Source organism: Hyla sarda, chromosome 4, assembly GCF_029499605.1.
Source record: "Hyla sarda isolate aHylSar1 chromosome 4, aHylSar1.hap1, whole genome shotgun sequence".
NCBI lineage: Eukaryota > Metazoa > Chordata > Amphibia > Anura > Hylidae > Hyla > Hyla sarda.
The window spans coordinates 413,830,460-413,855,534 of NC_079192.1; the positions used below are offsets into that span (position 1 = coordinate 413,830,460).

At 41.5% G+C, this 25,075-nt stretch overlaps 1 protein-coding gene across 1 annotated transcript in view; it reads right to left on the bottom strand.

Annotated features, from left to right (window-relative positions):
* Nucleotides 1-5,473: 5,473 nt before the first annotated feature.
* The window catches only part of AGK (acylglycerol kinase), a gene marked incomplete in the record, with an annotated part of 68,223 nt that continues 48,621 nt past the window's right edge, over nucleotides 5,474-25,075 (bottom strand). Inside the window, 10 exon segments of the mRNA XM_056517767.1 lie at nucleotides 5,474-6,215; nucleotides 7,541-7,625; nucleotides 9,276-9,346; nucleotides 9,640-9,737; nucleotides 10,749-10,899; nucleotides 13,039-13,096; nucleotides 15,934-16,013; nucleotides 17,526-17,595; nucleotides 21,780-21,874; nucleotides 24,407-24,439. Coding sequence (XP_056373742.1) covers nucleotides 6,084-6,215; nucleotides 7,541-7,625; nucleotides 9,276-9,346; nucleotides 9,640-9,737; nucleotides 10,749-10,899; nucleotides 13,039-13,096; nucleotides 15,934-16,013; nucleotides 17,526-17,595; nucleotides 21,780-21,874; nucleotides 24,407-24,439 — 873 coding nt within the window.

Here is a 25,075-nt window from a genome sequence, read left to right on the forward strand (position 1 = left end):
AATACTGCCTCTATATACAAGAATATAACTACTATAATACTGCTCCTATATACAAGAATATAACTACTATAATACTGCTCCTATATACAAGAATATAACTACTATAATACTGCTCCTATATACAAGAATATAACTACTATAATACTGCCTCCTATATAACTACTATAATACTGCCTCCTATATACAAGAATAGAACTACTATAATACTGCCTCCTATATACAAGAATATAACTACTATAATACTGCCCCCTATATACAAGAATATAACTACTATAATACTGCCCCCCTATATACAAGAATATAACTACTATAATACTGCCCCCTATATACAAGAATATAACTACTATAATACTGCCCCTATGTACAAGAATATAACTACTATAATACTGCCTCTATATACAAGAATATAACTACTATAATACTGCCTCTATATACAAGAATATAACTACTATAATACTGCCTCCTATATAACTACTATAATACTGCCTCCTATATACAAGAATATAACTACTATAATACTCCTCCTATATACAAGAATATAACTACTATAATACTGCCCCCTATATACAAGAATATAACTACTATAATACTGCCCCTATGTACAAGAATATAACTACTATAATACTGCCCCTATATACAAGAATATAACTACTATAATACTGCCCCCCTATATACAAGAATATAACTACTATAATACTGCCCCCTATATACAAGAATATAACTACTATAATACTGCCCCCCTATATACAAGAATATAACTACTATAATACTGCCCCTATATACAAGACTATAAGTACTATAATACTGCCTCCTATATACAAGACTATAACTACTATAATACTGCCTCCTATGTACAAGAATATAACTACTATAATACTGCTACTATATACAAGAATATAACTACTATAATACTCCTCCTATATACAAGAATATAACTACTATAATACTGCCCCCTATATACAAGAATATAACTACTATAATACTGCCCCCTATATACAAGAATATAACTACTATAATACTGCCTCCTATATACAAGAATATAACTACTATAATACTGCCTCCTATATACAAGAATATAACTACTATAATACTGCCTCCTATATACAATAATATAACCACTATAATACTGCCCCTATATACAAGAATATAACCACTATAATACTGCCCCTATATACAAGAATATAACTACTATAATACTGCTCCTATGTACAAGAATGTAACTACTATAATACTGCCTCCTATATACAAGAATATAACTACTATAATACTGCCTCCTATATACAAGAATATAACTACTATAATACTGCCTCCTATATACAAGAATATAACTACTATAATACTTCTCCTATATACAAGAATATAACTACTATAATACTGCCTCCTATATACAAGAATATAACTACTATAATACTGTTCCTATATACAAGAACATAACTACTATAATACTGCTCCTATGTACAAGAACATAACTACTATAATACTGCCTCCTATATACAAGAATATAACTACTATAATACTGTTCCTATATACAAGAATATAACTACTATAATACTGCCTCCTATATACAAGAATATATCTACTATAATACTGCTCCTATATACAAGAATATAACTACTATAATACTGCCTCATATACACAAGAATATAACTGCTATAATACTGCTCCTATATACAAGAATATATCTACTATAAAACTGCGGCTTAGCTACTACTGTGTGCCCTCTTGCTGTCTCTGTTGTTAGGGGAATTCTGTCTCTAGTAACAGGCAGTAGACAGCAGCTTGCAGAGAAGGGATACACTTGGTACACAAGATGGCAGAGCTCTTTTTTGGGGGGTAATGAGTCATTTCTGGTAAATTAAGTGATTTACTAATTATATTACAGGTCACACCGAATATCACATGGAGGGGAGTTTTTTTATTTTTTTATTTAAACTGTAGTAATTATTTGGATGACCCCTTAAAGTTATATGTTAAATAAATAAACAGTCTGGTCATATGGGCGCACTTTGACGCAAAAAAATTCTGACATCCAAAATACACAATCAAGAATAAGAACGACGCCCTCGAAATTTTTAAAGTGAAAGTTGCCATTATCATTTGTTTGTACTTTCTTTTTTTAAATGAGAAATTTAAGTTTATCTCCATGGTTACAGACTACGAACGAACCCTAGGTGTAGTCTGATCCTGCACTCAGGTGTTCTATAGGTTATGAAGAGGTGACAGTATATTAGTGGTCTCCAAACTGTGGCCCTCCGGCTGTTGTAAAACTACAACAGTTTTGCAACAGCTGGAGGGCCACACTTTGAAGACCACTACTAAAGCCAATAGAAAGAAGGCGAGACACATGACATCACATCTATTTTAACCCTTTATAGAGTTTTTTTTAGGCTCAGTGGCTTTTTTTATTTTTTTTAATGGTAGCACGCTCGGATTTTTTTTTTTTCTATTATGACTGTTAACGTAAAAAAAAAAAAATGTGCACATCTATATTTAAATCTCAATTTAAAATTTCTGCAGAAAAGACTGTGAAGAGTTAATGTCCATTACAATTTGAACTGCAGATTGTAGTAGAACAGCGCCACCTGGTGGTCACATAGCAGAATATGCTTCATGTAATTGTGCGACTTGTTTCCACTGCGATAATCGATGGCGGAGGAAGCGGAGCAGTCACATGCAATGATCTCCAAACTGTAGACCTCCAGATGTTGCTAAACTACAACTTCCAGCATGCCCAGACAGCATTTGGCCCATATATCATGTAAAGGTCAAGAGGAATTCTAGAACAGAGTATTAACATAGTCTAGAACAGCTGCTGTTTATTTTTTAATCTCTCATTGTATACTGCTGCTGCTATCTGTATATGATCAGGATATATAGTAGTTATACTCCTCCCCTCCAGCTCTATCTGTATACTGCTGCTGCTATCTATGTGCTCAGGATATATAGTAGTTATACACATCCCCTTCAGCTCTATCTGTATACTGCTGCTGCTATCTGTATATGATCAGGATATATAGTAGTTATACACATCCCCTCCAGCTCTATCTGTATACTGTTGCTGCTATCTGTATGTGATCAGGATATATAGTAGTTATACACATCCCCTCCAGCTCTATCTGTATACTGCTGCTGCTTTCTGTATGTGATCAGGATATATAGTAGTTATACACCTCCCCTCCAGGTCTATCTGTATACTGCTATCTCTATGGTATCAGGATATGTAGTAGTTATACACCTCCCCTCCCAGCTCTATCTGTATACTGCTGCTGTTGTCGCTATGGTATTAGAGGTGAAGGGGGATATGTATAACTACTATATATCCTATCTGTATACTGCTGCTGCTATTGGATCAGTATATATAGTAGTTATACTCCTCCCCTCCTAGCTCTGTCTGTATATTGCTGCTAACTCTATGGGATCAGGATATATAGTAGTTACACACTTCCCCTCCCAGCTCTATCTGTATACTGCTGCTATTTCTATAGGATCAGAATATATAGTAGTTATACATCTCCCCTCCAGCTCTATCTGTATAATGCTGCTATCTCTATGGGATCAGGGTATATAGTAGTTATACATCTCCCCTCCAGCTCTATCTGTATAATGCTGCTATCTCTATGGGATCAGGGTATATAGTAGTTATACATCTCCCCTCCAGCTCTATCTATATATTGAATGTACAAAAAAGAAAGAGAGGTTGCAGCAGCACTCTTGGTCCACATTTTTTGGCTCTTAGTGCACTTTTTGATCAAAATCTGTCCCCCATCCACCACACGGATGTGGCCTCATTTCGGATGGGACCCTAACATGCTAAATCAATTCACCTTCTGCTGGGCATATGGCTTCTGACTGGGTGACATGCAGGATCCACTACCAATTTAAAACCATCTATATCTATCTGTATACTGCTGCTATCTCTATGAGATCAGGCTATATAGTAGTTACACATCTCCCCCTCCAGCTCTATCTGTATACTGCTGCTATCTCTATGGGATCAGGATATATAGTAGTTATATACCTCCCCTCCAACTCTATCTGCATACTGCTACTATCTCTATGGGATCAGGATATATAGTAGTTATACTCCTCCCCTCCAGCTCTATCTGTATACTGCTGCTGCTAAATGAATTAACTCTGTGTGTATGTCCTGCGATAATTTAAAAATCCCTTTATAGATCTGTCTCAAATGTAACATATTAGGGGGGGGGGATACACAACCCCATTAAATTTGACTGAAATCGATCAAGCGAGGGGGGGGGGGGTGACTACATAATCCTACCCAATCACATGTTCTACGCTTATGTGTGTTGGATCAATCCATTATTGTAGGTAGTGACTGTGCATTGGTTCAGTCCACAGTTAAAGAAGTCCCATGACAATGTTTTTGTAGCATTATGCCCGGGCTGCAGCATCTAAAACAATAAACTGGACTCACCTGCCGCCCCTCCCCCCCCGCGGTGCCCTGGTATCGCTGGTCCAGTCCTCTGCTGACACCTTCTTTCTGGTTGCCCGCGGTCAATGTACCACACTGCTAATCATGTCCCGCCACAGAGTTAATGCTGAGCCGCCTGTGCAGAGTGATGCTGCTCTTTACTACCCCTAGTGGTGGATGGTGGTAGCTCCTTCCACACGTCCTTTCATTCAGACATTTATACACCCGGCCGGGCGTCCGGCTTCTGATCAGGTGGCACATGTAATAACTCTGCTATCACCTGCAGTGCTGTGAATCAGCCCAAGGCCCCTTACTGCTGTCACTCTTCCTCCCGCTGCGCCTCCTCTCCCCCTCCCGCTGCTCCTCCTCTTTCTCCCGCTGCACCTCCTCTCCCTCCCTCTCGCACCCGCTGCACCTCCTCTCCCTCCCCCTCGCTGCACCTCCTCTCCCTCCCCTTCGCACCCGCTGCACCTCCCTCCCCCTCACACCCGCTGCACCTCCTCTCCCCCCCCTCACTCCCGCTGCACCTCCCTCCCCCTCACACCCGCTGCACCTCCTCTCCCTCCCCCTCGCACCCGCTGCACCTCCTCTCCCTCCCCCTCGCACCCGCTGCACCTCCTCTCCCTCCCTCTCGCACCCACTGCACCTCCTCTCCCTCCCCTTCGCACCCGCTGCACCTCCTCTCCCCCCCTCACTCCCGCTGCACCTCCTTCTCCCCCCCTCGCTCCCGCTGCACCTCCTTCTCCCCCTCCCTCACTCCCGCTGCTCCTCCCTCCCCCTCGCACCCGCTGCACCTCCTCTCCCTCCCCCTCGCACGCGCTGCACCTCCTCTCCCCCCCCTCCCCCCCGCTGCACCTCCACTCCCCCTCCCCCTGCACCTCCCATTTCCCTTAAATATGAAAAAAAATCCCAAATAAAAATTAAAATCACAAGCAGAGTGGAGCTGGGGTGCTGGGCAGGAGATTGCGGGGGTCCCATCGGTTGGTCCCATCAGACACTTATTCCCTATTCATAGAATCCTGTGATTAGGGGGATAAGCACTTACGTACCAGAGTTCCACTTTAATACAAAAAGCAAACAGTATATAGATGAGAATTCTTCATAAATATGGCCGTGTGACATCTTCCCGGCTCACAGTACTTGTATAGCAGTTGTTTTGTTTGCAATGTAAGATATCAGGAGGAAATAACTTGGAGTCTACAGGATTATTTTAAGGAAGTGTTTTCCAACCAGGGTGCCTGCAGCTGTTGCAGAACTACAACTCATGCTGGGAGTTGTAGTTTTGCAACAGCTGGAGGCACCCTGGTTGGAAAATGCACTTGTAAGGTCTTGAGTTGTTGGAGTCCTGGTAAGATGTCTCTATATCTGCTCCATCTCTTTGTAACTTAGCACCTGGAATTGGCTGATAACAGAGAACACTACATTGTCCAAAAATGAACCTTCCGGCGCGCTATATATATATACAGCCGCTTGTCTTATAACACTACTGCACTTTACGGCACCACTGTATTTCTGTGCGGTCTGTTGTATCCATGGAGGATCCACAGTGCCCCCGATACTGGACGGACGTCGAGCGCTCACGGGCCCAATGGTACGATGGTCCGCGCCTTCACACAGCACAGACCGGGGTCCTGCAGGGTTAGGCACTTGCCTATGAACTCTGGGTAAACTTTTCTTTCTGAGAAGGATGACAGAAGAAGCGCAACTTCCTGGGCAGAAGAGTCACCTCTACGGACATGGCGTCGTACTCCTCGGAGTCTATGCTGAAGTGACCCGCTGTACCCTGAGCCAAAAAGACAAAAACAAGTGATGTCATAACCGGCTGTCACATGGAGCGGTTATTTATTTATCGGATCATTATCCATTAGTTGTTTTATCCTTAGACATATCAATAGGATATGTCCGAACAATAGGTACAATTTAACCTAGTGTTTCCCAATTAAAACTACCAGCAAGCCTGGATATAGATCTATCTATCTAATATCTATCTATCTCCTATCTATCTATCTATCTATCTCCTATCTATCTATCTATCTATCTCCTATCTATCTATCTATCTATCTCCTATCTATCTATCTATCTATCTCCTATCTATCTATCTATCTATCTCCTATCTATCTATCTATCTATCTATCTCCTATCTATCTATCTATCTCCTATCTATCTATCTATCTCCTATCTATCTATCTATCTATCTCCTATCTATCTATCTATCTCCTATCTATCTATCTATCTCCTATCTATCTATCTCATCTCTATCTATCTCATATCTATCTCATCTCTATCTATCTCATATCTATCTATCTCATCTCTATCTATCTATCTCATATCTATCTATCTCATCTCTATCTATCTATCTCATCTCTATCTATCTATCTATCTCATCTCTATCTATCTCATCTCTATCTAATCTCTATCTATCTCATCTGTATCTATCTCATCTCTATCTATCTCATATCTATCTCATCTCTATCTATCTATCTCATATCTATCTATCTATCTATCTATCTCATATCTATCTATCTATCTATCTCATATCTATCTATCTATCTCATATCTATCTATCTATCTCATATCTATCTATCTATCTCATATCTATCTATCTATCTCATATCTATCTATCTATCTCATATCTATCTATCTATCTCATATCTATCTATCTATCTCATATCTATCTATCTCATATCTATCTATCCATCTATCATCTATCTATCTCATATCTATCTCATATCTATCTATCTCATATCTATCTATCTCATATCTATCTATCTCATATCTATCTATCTCATATCTATCTCATACACACATATATGCTATATATACATCTAATGCTGCTAGACCCCAATGCTAAGTCTCTAACACAGCCCCCTATCATGTATTATTTATAATACTGGGTGTTGTCTTATGTGGCAAAGGCCTGAGGTGCAACCACTACCTCTGCACCCCAAAAATCAGTCTACAACAGTGGTCTCCAAACTGAGGAACCTCCAGATGTTGCACAGGCGTTGGCTGTCCAGGCATGCTGGGAGTTGTAGTTTTACAACAGCTGGAGGTCCACAGTTTTGAGACCACTGATATGTAAGAAAGTTGTCCACATGTATTTGATACCTCTGGGAGCTGGATGTTGCACCGGCTGATGTGTAAGATCTGGGCATCTTTAGGGCACAGTTGGGGATTTTGAGTTTTCTCCACCCTGCAATAAAAAAAGAAAAAGGGGTAAGACAATTGGCACACACATCGGACGCTGAGCAGGGGATGCTGGGAGATCTCATCTCAGGACACCGTGTTTCCCAACCAGCGTGCCTCCAGCTGTTGTACAGCTACAACTCCCAGCATGCCCGGACAGCCAAAGTTGTAGTTTTGGAACAGCTGGAGGTACCATGGTTGGGAAACAATGGGTTATTCTATTTTTTATTTTATTTATATATATTTAAAAAATAATAATTTTTAGTCCCTCTATGGGCTTCATATGAACAATTACTCGATTGCTTATACAGATCAGTAAAATACATATGTACTGTGTTGATCCATTAGATTTACAAGGCTCTTCCGGAATGCTGGGAGTTGTAGTTTTCAACAGCTAGAGGTATCCTGGTTGGGAAAAAACTGGGTTACTTTATATTTCATTTTATTTATATATATATATTTTAAGTCCCTCTAGGGCAGTGTCTCCCAACCAGGGTGCCTCCAGCTGTGGCCAAACTACAACTCCCAGCATGCCCGGACAGCCGAAGGCTGTCCGGGCATGCTGGGAGTTGTAGTTTGGCCACAGCTGGAGGCACCCTGGTTGGGAGACACTGCCCTAGGGGACTTGTATGAGCAAATAGACGATTGCTTATGCAGATCAGTGAAGTGCATATGTACTGTATTGATCCATTAGATTTAAAAGGCTGTCCGGGTATTCTGAGAGTTGTAGTTTCACAACAACTGGAGGTACCCAGGTTGGGAAACACTGAGTTAATTTATATTTTATTTATACTTTTCTAAAAACATTTTTAGTCCCTCTAGGGGACTCGTATGAGCAATTACTCGGTTGCTTATACAGATCAATATAGGACATTTGTACTGTATTGATCCATTGAATTTGCCTGCATGCTGCGGGTACTCTGGTTGGGAAACACTGGGTTAATCTATTTTTTATTTTATTTATATATATTTAAAAAAAAATGTTTAGTCCCTCTATGGGCCTCATATGAACAATTACTCGATTGCTTATACAGATCAGTAAAATACATATGTACTGTGTTGATCCATTAGATTTACAAGGCTCTTCCGGCATGCTGGGAGTTGTAGCTAGAGGTATCCTGGTTGGGAAAAACTGGGTTACTTTATATTTCATTATATATATATATATATATATATTTTTTTTTTTATATTTTTAGTCCCTCTAGGGAAGTGTCTCCCAACCAGGGTGCCCCCAGCTGTGGCCAAACTACAACTCCCAGCATGCCCGGACAGCCGAAGGCTCTAGAGAACTTGTATGAGCAATTAGACAATTGCTTATACAGATCAGTGAAGTGCATATGTACTGTATTGATCCATTAGATTTATAAGGCTGTCCGGGCATTCTGGGAGTTGTAGTTTCACAACTACAAACATTGAGTTATTTAATATTTTATTTATACTTTTCGTAAAATATTCTTAGTCCCTCTAGGGGACTTGTATGAGCAATTACTCGGTTGCTTATACAGATCAGTATAGGACATTTGTACTGTATTGATCCATTGAATTTGCTGGCATGCTGCGGGTACTCTGGTTGGGAAACACTGGGTTAACCCATGCTGGGAGTTGTAGTTTTGCAACAGCTTTGGATGATGTCAAATAATAGGGAAAAGTGCCTCACCCCAGACTGATGAATTCAGATTTGTTGATGGTGTCCGGCTCAATGCAGATGCTCATGGAGTCCTCCTGGCGCTGTTATGTGGAGTACAGAAATGGGCACAAATGTTAGAGACATGACAACTCTGCTATAGTCCGCCCTGCAATGAGGGTACTTATGGGAGAGCTCTGGCATTGGAGGGTGGGGCTCTAAGGGTACGGATCGGTAGGGAAGTATCTGCAGCAAACTCAGCCGTGAAAAAGTATCAGGACTGGGCAAGATTGCAGCCAATTAAATGTTTCCATTCACTGACAAAAAGTAGAGGTGGAATATCCAACTGAAATACAAAGTACAGATTGTAAACCCCACCCGCGCTCCGCTGTCTTACCGTGAGGTCCGGCTGATGGTTCTGTGTTCTTACAGATAGTTCTACTGCAGAAAACTGAGCTTCTTCCCAAGGCTCAGGAGCCACTTCTACTGGAACCTCTGAAGAAATATAACAAAATAAATGAATTATTAAATAAATTAATAACCAAATCACATAAATAAATCAATAACTAAAATCATATAAATAAATCAATAACTAAAATCACAAATAAATAGAAAATAAAAATAGATTATGAATCAATAACAATCATATAAATTAAATCACATCAATAAAAATAAATGAATTAATTAAATCAATAACTACCGGTAAATCATTTAAATAAATAAAAATAAATAAATGAATTATTAAATAAATTAATAACCAAATCACATAAATAAATCAATAACTAAAATCATATAAATAAATCAATAACTAAAATCACAAATAAATAGAAAATAAAACTAAATTATGAATCAATAACAATCATATAAACTAAATAAAAAATAAAAATAAATGAATTAATTAAATCAATAACTAAATCCTTTAAATAAATAAAAATAAATAACTGAATTATTAAATAAATCAATAACTAAACAATCAAATCAATAACTAAACCACATAAATAAATAACTAAATCACAAACAAATAAAAATAAATAAATGAATTATTAAATCAATAATTAAATAAATCAATAACTAAATCACTTAAATAAATATATCAATAGCTAAAATCACATAAATAAATCAATAACTAAAATCACAGTAAATAAATAGAAAATAAAAATAAACAAATGATGAATCAATAACAATCATATAAATAAATAACTAAATCACATAAATCAATAACTAAATCATATAAATAAATAATAAAAATAAATTAATTAATTATTAAATAAATCAATAACTAAATCACATAACTAACTAAATCACAAATAAATAAAAGATAAACTAATTATTTTTATTATATTATTCATATTATACTGTTTTGTAATTTTTTTTATAAAGCTCAAGAAATAAACAAATAATAAAAAAAAAAATGTAATAAATCAATAACTACATTTACATAAATAAATAAATAAACTTGAAGGGCCACAGTTTGGAGACCACTGTTCTAGAACAGGGGGCACTTACCAACTTTTGGGGGTGACCAGTACTGCACCAGCCTGCGGTATATCCTGACATGCAGAGGGGGGCGCCCTGGTCTCTCCTTGGCCTCTTCTTCTTGCGGCCGTTCTGTGGGCCCTAAGAAGATGATGGAAGCCTCGTGCCTCTGGGGCCACTCCTGTAAGATAAAAAGCAAACTCTAGAATAAAGGTTCTGCCAGAAACAGATCTGCACGACTTCAGCGGGAGCGGCTGACACCGCCAGAGATGGCCTCAATAAGCCGTTTACTGTTCATCTGCGCATTACACATGAATGGAGCCCTGAAAAGTACTAAAATACAGCAAATTATCCCAGAATACACCTTGGTCGGACGTAATTGTAGGTTCTCTTTCTAGATCTGAGACCGGATCAGTCAGCGCATTGTGAAGCGGCTGAGGCCTTGTCTCTTTCTATAAAGGGCGCACTGTTATAAATACCGCTACGTGCGCTCAGGATCCCTATTGTAGCTGGTGATTCAGACCTGGTAATTGTTATTCTGCCAAAGGAAAATCTTTACAGATTATAGTAGTTATATTCTTGTAAATAGGAGCAGTATTATAGTAGTTATATTCTTGTATATAGGAGCAGTATTATAGTAGTTATATTCTTGTATATAGGAGCAGTATTATAGTAGTTATATTCTTGTATATAGGAGCAGTATTATAGTAGTTCTATTCTTGTATATAAGAGCAGTATTCTAGTAGATATATTCTTGTATATAGGGGCAGTATTATAGTAGTTATATTCTTGTATATAGGAACAGTATTCTAGTAGTTATATTCTTGTATATAGGAGCAGTATTATAGTAGTAATATTCTTATATATAGGAGGCAGTATTCTAGTAGTTATATTCTTGTATATAAGAGCAGTATTATAGTAGTAATATTCTTGTATATAGGGGGCAGTATTATAGTAGTTATATTCTTGTATATAGGAGCAGTATTATAGCAGTTATATTCTTGTATATAGGAGCAGTATTATAGTAGTTATTTTCTTGTATATAGGAACAGTAATATAGTAGTTATATTCTTGTATATAGGAACAGTATTATAGTAGTTATATTCTTGTATATAGGAGGCAGTATTATAGTAGTTATATTCTTGTATATAGGGGCAGTATTATAGTAGCTATATTCTTGTATATAGGAGCAGTATTATAGTAGTTATATTCTTGTATATAGGAGCAGTATTATAGTAGTTATATTCTTGTATATAGGAGCAGTATTATAGTAGTTATATTCTTGTATATAGGAGCAGTATTATAGTAGTTATATTCTTGTATATAGGAGCAGTATTATAGTAGTTATATTCTTGTATATAGGAGCAGTATTATAGTAGTTATATTCTTGTATATAGAAGCAGTATTATAGTAGTTATATTCTTGTATATAGGAGCAGTATTATAGTAGTTATATACTTGTATATAGGAACAGTATTATAGTAGTTATATTCTTGTATATAGGAGCAGTATTATAGTAGTTATATTCTTGTATATAGGAGCAGTATTATAGTAGTTATATTCTTGTATATAGGAGCAGTATTATAGTAGTTATATTCTTGTATATAGGAGCAGTATTATAGTAGTTATATTCTTGTATATAGGAGCAGTATTATAGTAGTTATATTCTTGTATATAGAAGCAGTATTATAGTAGTTATATTCTTGTATATAGGGGGCAGTATCATAGTAGTTATATTCTTGTATATAGGAGGCAGTATTATAGTAGTTATATTCTTGTATATAGGAGGCAGTATTATAGTAGTTATATTCTTGTATATAGAAGCAGTATTATAGTAGTTATATTCTTGTATATAGGAGCAGTATTATAGTAGTTATATACTTGTATATAGGAACAGTATTATAGTTGTTATATACTTGTACATAGGAGACAGTATTATGGTAGTTATATTCTTATACATAGGGAGCAGTATTATAGCATTCTAGTTATATCAGTTTGTAGTTATATTCTTATAGATTTTGGATAGTATTGTAGTAATTATAATGTTATACACAGGGGGCAGTGTTATATATCTATCTATATATGTAATATATGGTTACGTGAGTTTATATAAATTGTGCTAGAACTGTTATTTTTTTTTTATTTTTTTTTTTTTTTATTTGTGATAAGAGGAAAATTTATGCACAAATAGCATCAGCATAGCGCCGAACCCTCACTGTCAGGGGTTAATACATCTCGGCCCGCTGGCCACTTTTTTCTGGCATATCAAACCGTATGGGGCACCTGGGAATGGTGTCCTAGATAAACAGACCAGGCCGTACCTTGAGTGCACAGAACAAATGAGCAGCTCTCGTCTTCAATGGCCCCAAATACCAATATCTGTGAAGGGAAAGAGACAAAGATGATTGTGACGGGCAAAGAGGGAGCAATTAGGGTCACCCACCAGACAACGGCATTAAATGGTGATAACACATTTACAGGCGATATAGGGCTCATCGTCCTGCTGTTCTGCGCAGTTCGCACGATTGTTTGGGGGTCTCACTAGGGCTGTGAAATACATAGCAAAAGTAACACAGACAAATAACTAAAAACTTCTCAAATACTTAATGAATCCAGAAGAACAAAAGAAAAAAGTGATGATTATGAGATGATATATTATAGGGAAAGTACATAAAAAGTCTCAAAGCGTACCTGTCAGATCCCACAAAAAAATAAATAAAAATAAATAAATAGATAAATATGTGGCCCAGTACCTAATCCTGACCATGTACAACTTATTTTTCTGCCTCCATCACCTATATTTATTATAAAAATCCCTCTTTTCATTAGCTCACTGTGTCAGAAATCCTCTCAGGGGAAGGGGGCATGTCCCTCCCTTGTGGTGGTGGGAGGTAATTGGTGGGAGGGGGTGTGTCCACCATTGTGGTGGTGGGAGGGGGTGTGTCCCTCCCTTGTGGTGGTGGGAGGTAATTGGTGTGTGGTGGTGGGGGGCGATTGGTGTGTTGTGGGAGGGAGTGTGCCCACCCTTGTGGTGGTGGGAGGTGATTGGTGTGTGGTGGGAGGGGGTGTGTCCACCCTTGTGGTGGTGGGAGGTGATTGGTGTGTGGTGGGCGGGGGTGTGTCCACCCTTGTAGTGGTGGGAGGTGATTGGTGTGTGGTGGGAGGGGGTGTGTCCACCCTTGTGGTGGTGGGAGGTGATTGGTGTGTGGTGGGAGGGGGTGTATCCACCCTTGTGGTGGTGGGAGGTCATTGGTGTGTGGTGGGAGGGGGTGTGTCCACCCTTGTGGTGGTGGGAGGTAATTGGTGCGTCCGCTCATGCAGCCTTGGCCATGAGTCTTTTCTTGTCCATGACTTATGGACATGTCTGATGTCCCAGTAGGTAAGGGGACCCCTAGTAGTGGGACTGTCAGGAGCCATTTTCTTTATTAAAGGGGTACTCCACTGCCCCAGCATTCGGAACATTTTGTTCCGAACGTTGGGTGCGGGAGTTGTGCCGTCACGACCACGCCCCTTGTGATGTCATGCCACGCCCCTCAATGAAAGTCTATGGGAGGGGTGTGGCTGCTGCCACACCCCTCCCATAGACTTGCATTCAGGGGGTGTGCAATGACGCCACGACCCCCGCACCCAGCGTTCAGAACAAAATGTTCCGAACGCTGGGGCAGTGGAGTACCCCTTTAAATAAATAAAAAATATTTAAACAACCATATTACATATAAAGGTCTTTAATTTTCATCAGTAACAACAAGTTTTTGGATCTGACAGTGCCCATTTAATGGGGACCGTGGAGGTATTGAACACTATACAGTGGTTCCTCAACTTACAATGGCCTCAACATACTAAATTTTCATCATACAATGCTTTTTTCTGGACCATTGTAAGTTGAAACCATACACAACATACAATGCTACGTGTGCTACGACAGTCCAAAACTGCAGAACGTGTCAATGACCAATCAGAATGGGTATTTTACTGGTAAAACATCTGTATTACTGAAGTGCATGCACTGACTGGCTGGCTGTTAACACCTCCCTACAGTACAAGGGAGGTATTGCATGTTCTGTACTACTCGTTACCCGTGTCAGGGTTAGATGCTACTTTGTACACCAGGTAAGGTCGGCTCAATTTTACTTTTTTGGGACCTCCTCCTTTTTGAGCAGTGTTATCGGAGCTCCATTAGTACAGGCTGCTGTGGCAGGATAAGTGACCCGCGTCTGTGCTCTCAGCTGATCAGGACCCCATTATTTCATTGCGGTGCTCCTGATAAGCTCTTGGAGCTAACCGGCTACTATTTTTACCTTTTAGATGCCGCAGTCAACTTTGATAGTGGCATCTAAAGGGCTAAGGCTAGATATCAGCCCAATCAATGATGTTCAGCATTAGCCATGGGTACCCTAGGAGTCATGGCAAGGAAGGATTTTTGCGTCCGTATTATAATTAAAAGTCTCAGTTGGATTAGTGAGCAGAGAGCATCGTAGATCCCTATGGGTAGGTTCACATGGTGGACTTTTTTTTTGCCCTGAATTCTAAGTGCATTGCATTTTGTATTAGTTTCAATGAGGATTCCGCTTGGTCGTGCAGACTGTGGATTTCCCGCACGGAAATTCCGCCATCATTCTGTACAGAAAGCAAAAAAAATCACAGCACAATGGTAAAAACAAACAAAGAAACAATTCCAAGCAGGTCCATTGTGTGAACCCACCTTAAAGGGGGAACTCCGCCCCTAGACATCTTATCCCCTATGCAAAGGATAGGGGATAAGATGTCTGATCGCGGGGTCCGGCTTCTGGGACCCCCCGCGATTTCTGTGATGTTATGTTCAGAACACTGGGTTCGGCCAGCCATGGTTATGACTTCACGGCCCCTCCATTCAGGTCTATAGGAGGGGGTATGACGGCCGTCACACCCCCTCCCGTAGACATGAATGGAGGGGGCGTGGCGTGACGCCACAACCATGGCCGACCGGACCAAGCGTTCTGAACATAATCTTCAGACCACTGGGGTGCCAGCACGGAAATAGCAGGGGGTCCCAGAGGCCAAAACTCCTAGGGGCGGAGTAGCACTTTAGAGGCCTTCAGTTCAGGTCATAAGATCATTGGTTGGGCCCAATACAGACCCAATACATGCAGCATCTTACGACTGACTGAAATCAACCTTATATCTACGAACAAGTCACTGAATATAGTAGGAAATATTCTGCAAACATGTGAACCTACTTGGTGGACTTTGCAGCGGCGTCTTGATAACTGCCCCATCTCAGGCCATTCAGGGCGAACACAGGCTGCTCCTGCTCCCCCTGAGGAAAAAGAATGAGAAACCAGAAGCAATAGTTACCAAGGACGACCTGTGAAAAAAACAAAAACAACCAAGAGGGCGACAGCCGGAACAGATTCCTGTGTCTTAATGATTGATAACAGCCCAGGACCCGGCGAGCAGCGTGATCAGCGCGGCCGGTCACATATCGTTTATTTTATCTAATGAGACGTGATTATTTTCGCCAGAGTTTTTTTTTTTTTTTTACTCACCTCCCTCCAGATCAATAAAAGTACTATTATATATATTGGATTAAAATTAGGATTGAACAAGAGGTTCAGCTGGATGGATAAACACATTTATTTAAGCCAATTTAGTGTTCGCGAGCGTCTGAATGGACTCATGCATCTTCCGTGTCTGCTCTGGTGTCAGCAGGTGGAAGTGCTAAGAGGCGCTGGAGAAAAGACCTCACAGACCCGCCAAGTCCAGGGACGGGCCTAGGGATGTGCGGCTGAGCAGAATGCATCTAATTCCCCTACTAAAACCTGCTTCATCTTTACTGACCCCCCTCGTGAGATATTTACCGTAGTGTGTGGATTCAAGTTTCTAATCCAGAAATATTGCTCTATGCTTTATTAGGCTGGGTTCACACTACGTTTTGTCCCATACGGGACTGCATACGGCAGGGGGAGCTGAAAACTTGATCTCCCATATGCCTTCGTATGCGGTCCTGTATGTAATGCATTTCAATGAGCTGACCGGAGTGAAACGCTGACTCCGGTCGGCTCATTTTTGCCCCGTATGCGGTTTTCACACCGCACCTAAAATCGTGGTCGACTACGATTTTATGTCCGGTGGAAAACCACATACGGGGTAAAAATGAGCCGACCGGAATTAGCGTTTCACTCCGGTCAGCTCACTGAAATGCATTACATACGGGACCGCATACGAAGGCATATGGGAGCGCAAGTTTTCAGCTCCCCCTGCCGTATGCGGTCCCGTATGGGACAAAACATAGTGTGAACCCAGCCTCAGCTTCCTATACTAGATACACTCTATTCTTGAAATGCTGCAGCCCTTTACTTCCACCCTGCTGAAATAGATAAACAGGAGCCGGAGAGACACAACTAACATAACTTGACTCTCTTACAAAAAAAACTAGGCAAAAAAAGCCATTTGTAAATAAGGTCCTGTGATTACTGCAGCCTCTGCGCTATTTTTCCTTCTTTTAAATCCCACTTTTAAAGTGAATATCAAATGTGCTAAATTTATTATACCAATGAGTGATATATTATGAATTTGGTATGCTTTTAACACCAGTTATTAACTTTGTGGATTTCTACATGACCCATCAAAATGTGGCCAAAAGTTTGCAACTTTATGTTAGGACTGATGGCCCACTAACATCTGCCTTATGCATTTGCTCCTTGGTGCACGAGGCACAAATGCATAATAAATATGCCATAGTGATGATGGCCATGAAACATTGTGCAAATTACACCCCAATATAGGCGCAAAACCAATGAAATTATGACCCCAGTACTATGTTCCTTACCTTTATTTGCAGTACATCAAGTGGCATTGACTCTCCTTTCAGGATGGCAAGTGTGGCATCGGAGATATTCCTGCAAGATACAAGAGAAAAATTCAGACCCAGATCTGGACCAATTTGTGCCACTTTCTAGTACATATCATGGATGTGCAAATAAGCATAATAGAGGATTGGACTTGCTGGCCCACCCAAGGCAGGTGACACCGCACCCCTTAAATGCTCCATTGGCATCACTTCAAGGGCATCAACAGAGAGCAATGGGTTTTGGGACACGCTGATGAGTGCCGTCTCTTACGGCCAAGTTATGCATATAATGCAGCTTTACCTCAGTGTATGAATTCAAGTTTCTAATCTTGCACTAACAAATACTCCTCTCTGCTGTTTATTTGATTCCTATACTAGAAACACTCCAATCTTGAAATACTGTGGCCATTTACTTCCACCCTGCTGAGAGAGATAAACAGCAGCTGGAGAGACACAGCTAAAATGACTTGAATCTCTCACCCAAACTGGGAATTACAAGCCATGTGTGTGCCTGTAGAGGGAACTTGCTTGCTAATTGGGTCCTGTGATTACAGCAGCCTCTGCATTGTTTCACTAAGGAAGAACATGAGCGCTGCCTGGCATCTCTATCTCCCCTAACCCAACTATGTAAATTCCTTTCTCCCCAGATGTCTGCTGTCAGGGAGAAGTCAGAATGCCCTCATATGCCCTAGATGTTTAGCTGATCCGGCCAACACTTATCTAATGTGTATGGCCACATGTTGTAGTTTTACAACCGCTGGAGGCTCACACTAGTTGGGAGACACTAATGGATCAATGCATGTTTACTTCACTGATAATAAATCGAGTAATTATTCATACAAGTCCCCATGAGGGACTAAAAATATTTAAAAAAATATATAAATAAACCCCTCCCATAATAAAAATTCAAGTCAACCATTCTTTTTCTATTTTGTAACAAGACGTTATGTGACGTCATATAATCAATCATTACTGTGCCCTTCCTGTGTCATTACTGTTCTCCTCCTGTGTCACAGTCATTACTGTCCCCTCATGTCTTCCTGTGTCACAGTAATTAGTGCTTCCTCATCTCCCCCTGTGTGTCACAGTCATTACTATACCCTTATTTCCCCCCTGGGTGTTATTACTTTGCCCTCATCCCCCCGCATGTGTGTTGCAATCATCAGTGTCCCCTCATCTCCTCCCAGCGTGTCACAGTCATAACTGTCCCCTCATCTCCCAGTGTTAGACATTACTGTCCCCTCATCTCCCGTGTGTCACAGTCATTAGTGTCCCCTCATCTTCTACCCTGTGTGTCACAGTCATTACTGTCCCCGCATCTCCCTGTGTGTCAGTCAATACAGTCCCCTCATCTCCCCATGTGTCATAGTCATTATTGTCCTCTCATCTCCTGTGTGTCACAGTCATTTTCCCCTCATCTCCTCCCCATGTGTCAGTTATCACTCATCTCCCCGTGGGTCAGTCTTTACTGTCACCTCATCTCCCCTGTGTGTCACAGTCATTAATGTCCTCTCATCTCCTCCTCATGTGTCACAGTCATTAATGTCCCCTCATCTCCTCCCCATGTGTCGTAGTCATTAATGTCCCCTGATCTCCCCATGTGTCACAGTCATTACAGTCCCCTCATCTCCTCCCCATGTGTCAGTTATCACTCATCTCCCCGTGGGTCAGTCTTTACTGTCACCTCATCTCCCCTGTGTGTCACAGTCATTAATGTCCTCTCATCTCCTCCTCATGTGTCACAGTCATTAATGTCCCCTCATCTCCTCCCCATGTGCCGTAGTCATTAATGTCCCCTGATCGCCCCATGTGTCACAGTCATTACAGTCCCCTCATCTCCTCCCCATGTGTCAGTTATCACTCATCTCCCCGTGGGTCAGTCTTTACTGTCACCTCATCTCCCCTGTGTGTCACAGTCATTAATGTCCCCTCATCTCCTCCCCATGCGTCACAGTCATTACTGTCCCCTCATCTCCTTCCCATGTGTCAGTTATTACTCCTCTCCCCCTGTGTCAGTCATTACTGTCCCCTTATCTCCAGTGTATCAGTCATTACAGTCCCATCATCTCCCCCTGAATGTCACAATCATTAGTATCCCCTCATATCTCCATGTGTCACAGTCATTAGCGTCCCCTCATCTCCCAGTGTCATAATCATTACTGTTCCCTCATCTCCCGGTGTGTCAGTCTTAACTGTGCTCTCACCTCCCGTCTGCACAGTTATTACTTATGTCCTCCCCCCCCCCCCCATCACAGTCATTACTGTCCCTTCATCTCCCACCTGTGTGTCAGCTCTATGCCAGTGTTTCCCGATAAGGCACCCCGACAAGGGTGCCTCCAGCTGTTGCAAAACTACAGCTCCCAGCATGGCCGGACAGCCAACGGCTGTCCGGCCATGCTGGCAGTTGTAGTTTTGCAACAGCTGGAGGCACTTTGGTTAGGAAACACTACACATTAGATAGCACTCTGGTCCCTTTGAAAAACGTATAATATCTAATATGTATTGTCACCTTGAGGAAGAAGGAGGTTTTGTTTTTTCCCCCCCTCTGGAGCCCATGATGCATTGCAGCCCCAAATGTTAAAACAAATACCACCAGCTCTGCTACTCCAGCGCTCTGATTTGTTCTTTTTCAGTGATACAAAATACTATGAAATTTTCATGAGCAAAACAAAAGAAACCTCCAGACACCTTTCAAGGCTCCTACACAGCGCGTGCTGATAATAACCGTCCTCTATAATGGCCGCCTCTTCAAACCGGAGGAAGACGAATGCCAATTATACCTCCCTATTCCCTCTTTATTTATTTATTTTTTAAATTAGTAATGTCCCAGACGGTTGTTTGGACTGTAGAAATTGTGCCTGTATAGGTCAGACAAGGAGAGGGAGGACAGGGGCCAATTACGATGTTACGAGCGTGCGGTTATTTGATGAAGCTCTTAAGAGTTAAGTCATCCCGGTGCGGCGGCCTTGTACCCTTCCCCTACATTCATCCCGGCACGGCGGCCTTGTACCCTTCCCCTACATTCATCCCGGCGCGGCGGCCTTGTACCCTCCCCTACATTCATCCCGGCACGGCGGCCTTGTACCCTTCCCCTACATTCATCCCGGCGCGGCGGCCTTGTACCCTCCCCTACATTGAAGACATATTTACGATCAATAAAACGCACAGGAATTCCATTGCCTTAGTAAGTTGATCGGTTATTCGCCAGGACCGGAAAAGTGGCATCGGAACGGGTCGGAAACTGCGCCCAAGAGAAGAGCCTGCAGAGATTTCCACTTAGATTTGCCATCTGTTTCCGGAAAGGATGGGTGACAACCTATATGGACTTTTATTAGGGCGCAGAATCTCTGCTAGGGGCAGATAGTTTTCCTGTTAAAAAGTCACGGATCCATAGATAACATAGAATTAAAGGATAAAATTTGACCACTAGGGGCACACTACTGACCATGCATTGATATAGCTCCCATTAAACTTAAAGGGGAACTCCAGCCAAAATTAACTAATCCCAACAGCTAGGACCCGTCCCCCCCCCCCCCCCCCTGCGCCATCTACGGAACGCGACACCGGCTGTCACTGCACTTCATTCATTTATATAGTTTCATTTGTTAACAGTATATAAAGGTCCGAACAGATTTTAGTATTGAGTTAAAGGGATACTCAGCCCCCTAGACATGTCATCCCCTTTCCAATGCAGGAACCCAGACGCTGGAACCCCCACAATCTCCAGGCTGGCGCTGCAGCGTGCGCGAACACGGATGCCTGGGTACTCGGCCGTCATGCCCCCTCCTCCCATAGACACGAATGGAGGGGGCGTGGCTTGATGTCATGAACACGGAAGCCCAAAGCAACGCTGCAGCCCCGGCCCGCAGACGCGGACAGGCCTCCCAAAATCAGACATGTTATCCCTAATCCTTTGGATAGGGGATAACATGTCTAGAGGTGGAGTAACCCTTTAAATGAGAGCCATGCAAACCTGTATTTAGTGAGCTCCCCCTAGTGTTGGCTGCAGGTAGCCAAAACTTTTTCATGTAACCATACGACTGTGTGACATAAAACAGGGAAATATATGCCTAACAATATTCTAACTTTGCGCTTCCCAACCTGGGTGCCTCCAGCTGTTGCAAAAACTACAACTCCCAGCATGCCCGGACAGCCGAAGGCTGTCCGGGCATGCTGGGGGTTGTAGTTTTTCAACACTCTAATTCCAAAATAAATACAGAAGGCAGCACTTACTGGACCTTGTTTTCAGACTCGGGGTACAGGGTCCGGCTCAGGGTGTTGGTCGAGCCGAGTGGAATGAAGCCGATTGGGATTTTACTGGAGGAAGCCTGTAAGACAGATGACATCCATGATGACGATGTACTTTGTGTTTTAGTTCCTCTCAATGTTAAAGTGTACCTGTCGCTTTAAAAAAAAAATTTGGGACATGTCCTAGAGGCGTGTCAAAAGTTTTGATCTGTCAGGGTCTGAGTGTTCCAGTCCCCGACCAATTGCTTGATAGAGCGCGGCTGATCGAAACAATCCCATAGAGTTTGTCTCACTAAGGCCGGGTTCACACCACGTTTTTGCAGTACAGTTCCCGTATACGTTTTCAATTTAAAAACCGTACGGAACCGTATTGAAAACCGTACGCATTGACTCTCCATTGAAAACTGTATGCCAAAAAAATGCATCCGGTTGTGTCCGTTTCGCATCCTGTACGGATTTGTCAGTTTTTTTCCTGTACCCAAAACCGTAGCCTACCACGGTTTTTGGTCCGGGTGAAAAACCGTAATGAAACGTTTACTTTTATTTTTTTTTTTTACGTGGGAGTCAATAGGAACCGTACAGAACTGTATGTGCATATGGGGGGAGATTTATCAAAACCTGTCCAGAGGAAAAGTTGCTTAGTTGCCCATAGCAACCAATCAGATCGCTTCTTTCATTTTTCAGAGGCCTTGTCAAAAGTGAAAGAAGCAATCTGATTGGTTGCTATGGGCAACTCAGCAACTTTTCCTCTGGACAGGTTTTGATAAATCTCCCTCATGGTTTTCACCATATGGTTTTTGACTTTGCACAGTTTTTTTTTTCTTGGAATATCAATCAAACAAGTGAAACTTTATTCATAATGGAGTGAAAAGTTAAAAAGGTATAGGTTTTTTTCTTAAAAAAAAACAAAACGGATGCAACCGGACTAAACTGTATCAAAACGTGTGTACAAATTTTAATCCGTATACGGTTTTGTATACGGATTCAAATTTGTACACACGTTTTGATACAGTTTAGTCAGGTTTTGAGGAATCCGTTTTTTTTTTTAATCAAAAACCTGATACGGGGACTGTATTGCAAAAACGTGGCGTGAAACCAGCCTCAGCACGCTCTTCAGGGTCAGGGTCTGATCAAAACTTTTAACTCTCTAGGATTTTTAATGACTCAAGTATTTGTAATGAAGAATTTGGGGGGGGGAGACAAAAAAAAAAAAAAAAAAAAAACATCAATATTGAAATCCACTCCCCCCCCCCCCCCCCCCTACCCCTTCCTTAAAAAACTGCCATACCATTAGCAACCTGGTTCTTGTAAAACTATAGCCCTGAAAACTTCACAAAAGGGTATATAAAAAAAATATATATATAAAAACACACACCATGTGGGTCTGGTGTTTCATACCTAACTACTAACTCCCAGCTAACATCTGACCTCAGTGTTTCAGTGTTTTAAAACACAAAAAATAAATAAATAAGCTAAAGAGTAAAAAATAAATACATAAAAAAAGCAGCCTAACAAAGCTTTATTTAAATGAACGCTATCCTTATACAAACAAAAAAAAAGTACACGTCCCAGAGACATATCTAAAGTTTTTATTACAATGTTCAAACACCAACCAATCACGAGCCAGGAGAAGCACGCACTTCTTCCAGCTTGTTTTCATCATCCGTCAGGGTCTGAACTAGGGATCGACCGATTATCGGTTTGGCCGTTATTCACGATTTTGGACATTATCGGTATCGGCAATTAACTTGCCGATATGCCGATAATGCCCCGCCCCCCCCGGCCAGAGACGACCACAGCCGCTGCCCCATTACCTCCCCATCCTCTGGCCACATACCGTCGCCACCTCTGCCCCATTGCCTCCCCATCCTCTGGCCACATACCGCCGCTGCCCCATTGCCTCCCCCATCCCCGGTGTTATAATTACCTGTTCCCGGGGTCAGTGCTACTTCTGGCTTCTGCGGCGTCCTGCGCTGTTGTTGTGCGCTGCGCAATGACGAGTGACGTCCTCAACGCGACGTCACGGTCAGTGCGCATAGTGACAGCTCAGGACGCCGCCGGAGCTAGAAGTAGCACTGACCCCGGGAACAGGTAATTATAACACTGGGGATGGGGGAGGCAATAGGGCAGCTGTTATGGTTGGACTCAGGAGGACCCCAGGACAGGCAGGGGGAGAGAAGAGGGTGGTGGCGGCGGTCTCTGGACCCGCAAAAGCAGCTGCAGTTCATTGATTTAAAGCGCCCGCTTTAAATCATTGATCTGCAGCGGCTTCTGCCCCGCCGAGGGGTGGGGGGGGGGGGGGGGGGGGAATAGCCGATAACTTATACCAGAATATCGGGATAAGTTAACAGCTATCGGCCTGAAAGGTGCCAGATTATCGGTATCGGCCCTATAGAATCAATATAGGTCGATCCCTAGACACTGGGACATGTCAAGAGTTTGAGTAACAGGTTTTCCCTAAAGTTCCCTTGGACGTTGGTCATGCCAACTGTGGGCAAATATAATAATACCTTTTTTATTATTTTTATCACAAGCAGATTTTGCCGAATCGGTGGGACGTATAGTGATGGGAGCAATAAATATTCCCACAATGCACTGCAGGAGACAATTACCTGATCATCTCTGCGCAGCAGTCCGGTGATAACCTGCAAGACACAATGTCAACGTGTTATTTAGTGTTCCAGCTCATTGGATGGTCCCAGAGAATGGATCGGATTGAGATCTGGTGACTGTGGAGGCCATTGGAGTCATGTGACCTCATTGTCCTGTATGAGATGATTGATGTGATGGATCTAGTATAGGACTATTATATTCATATATGATGGATTTAACCAGACTATGCTGATTGATCTAGTATAGGACTATAATGTGTATATATATATATATATATATATATATATATATATATATATATATATATGACATCTAACCAGACTAAGCTGATTGATATAGTATAGGACTACATCTAGATATGTTACATAGTTACAACGGTCGAAAAAAGACATACGTCCATCAAGTTCAACCAGGGAATTGAAGGGTAGGGGTGTGGTGGGATGGATATTGGGGGAAGGGATGGGATTTTATATTTCTGGATAAGCATTAATGTTATTTTGTTCCAGGAATGTATCTAAACCTGTTTTAAATGTATTAACCGCTCCTGCTGTGACTAGTTCCTGAGGTAGACTGTTCCATAAATTCACAATTCTTATGGTAAGATCTACCCCCAGACTATAGTATGGGAGTGGGGGGGGGGGGGGATTTAGCCAATATGATGCCGATGG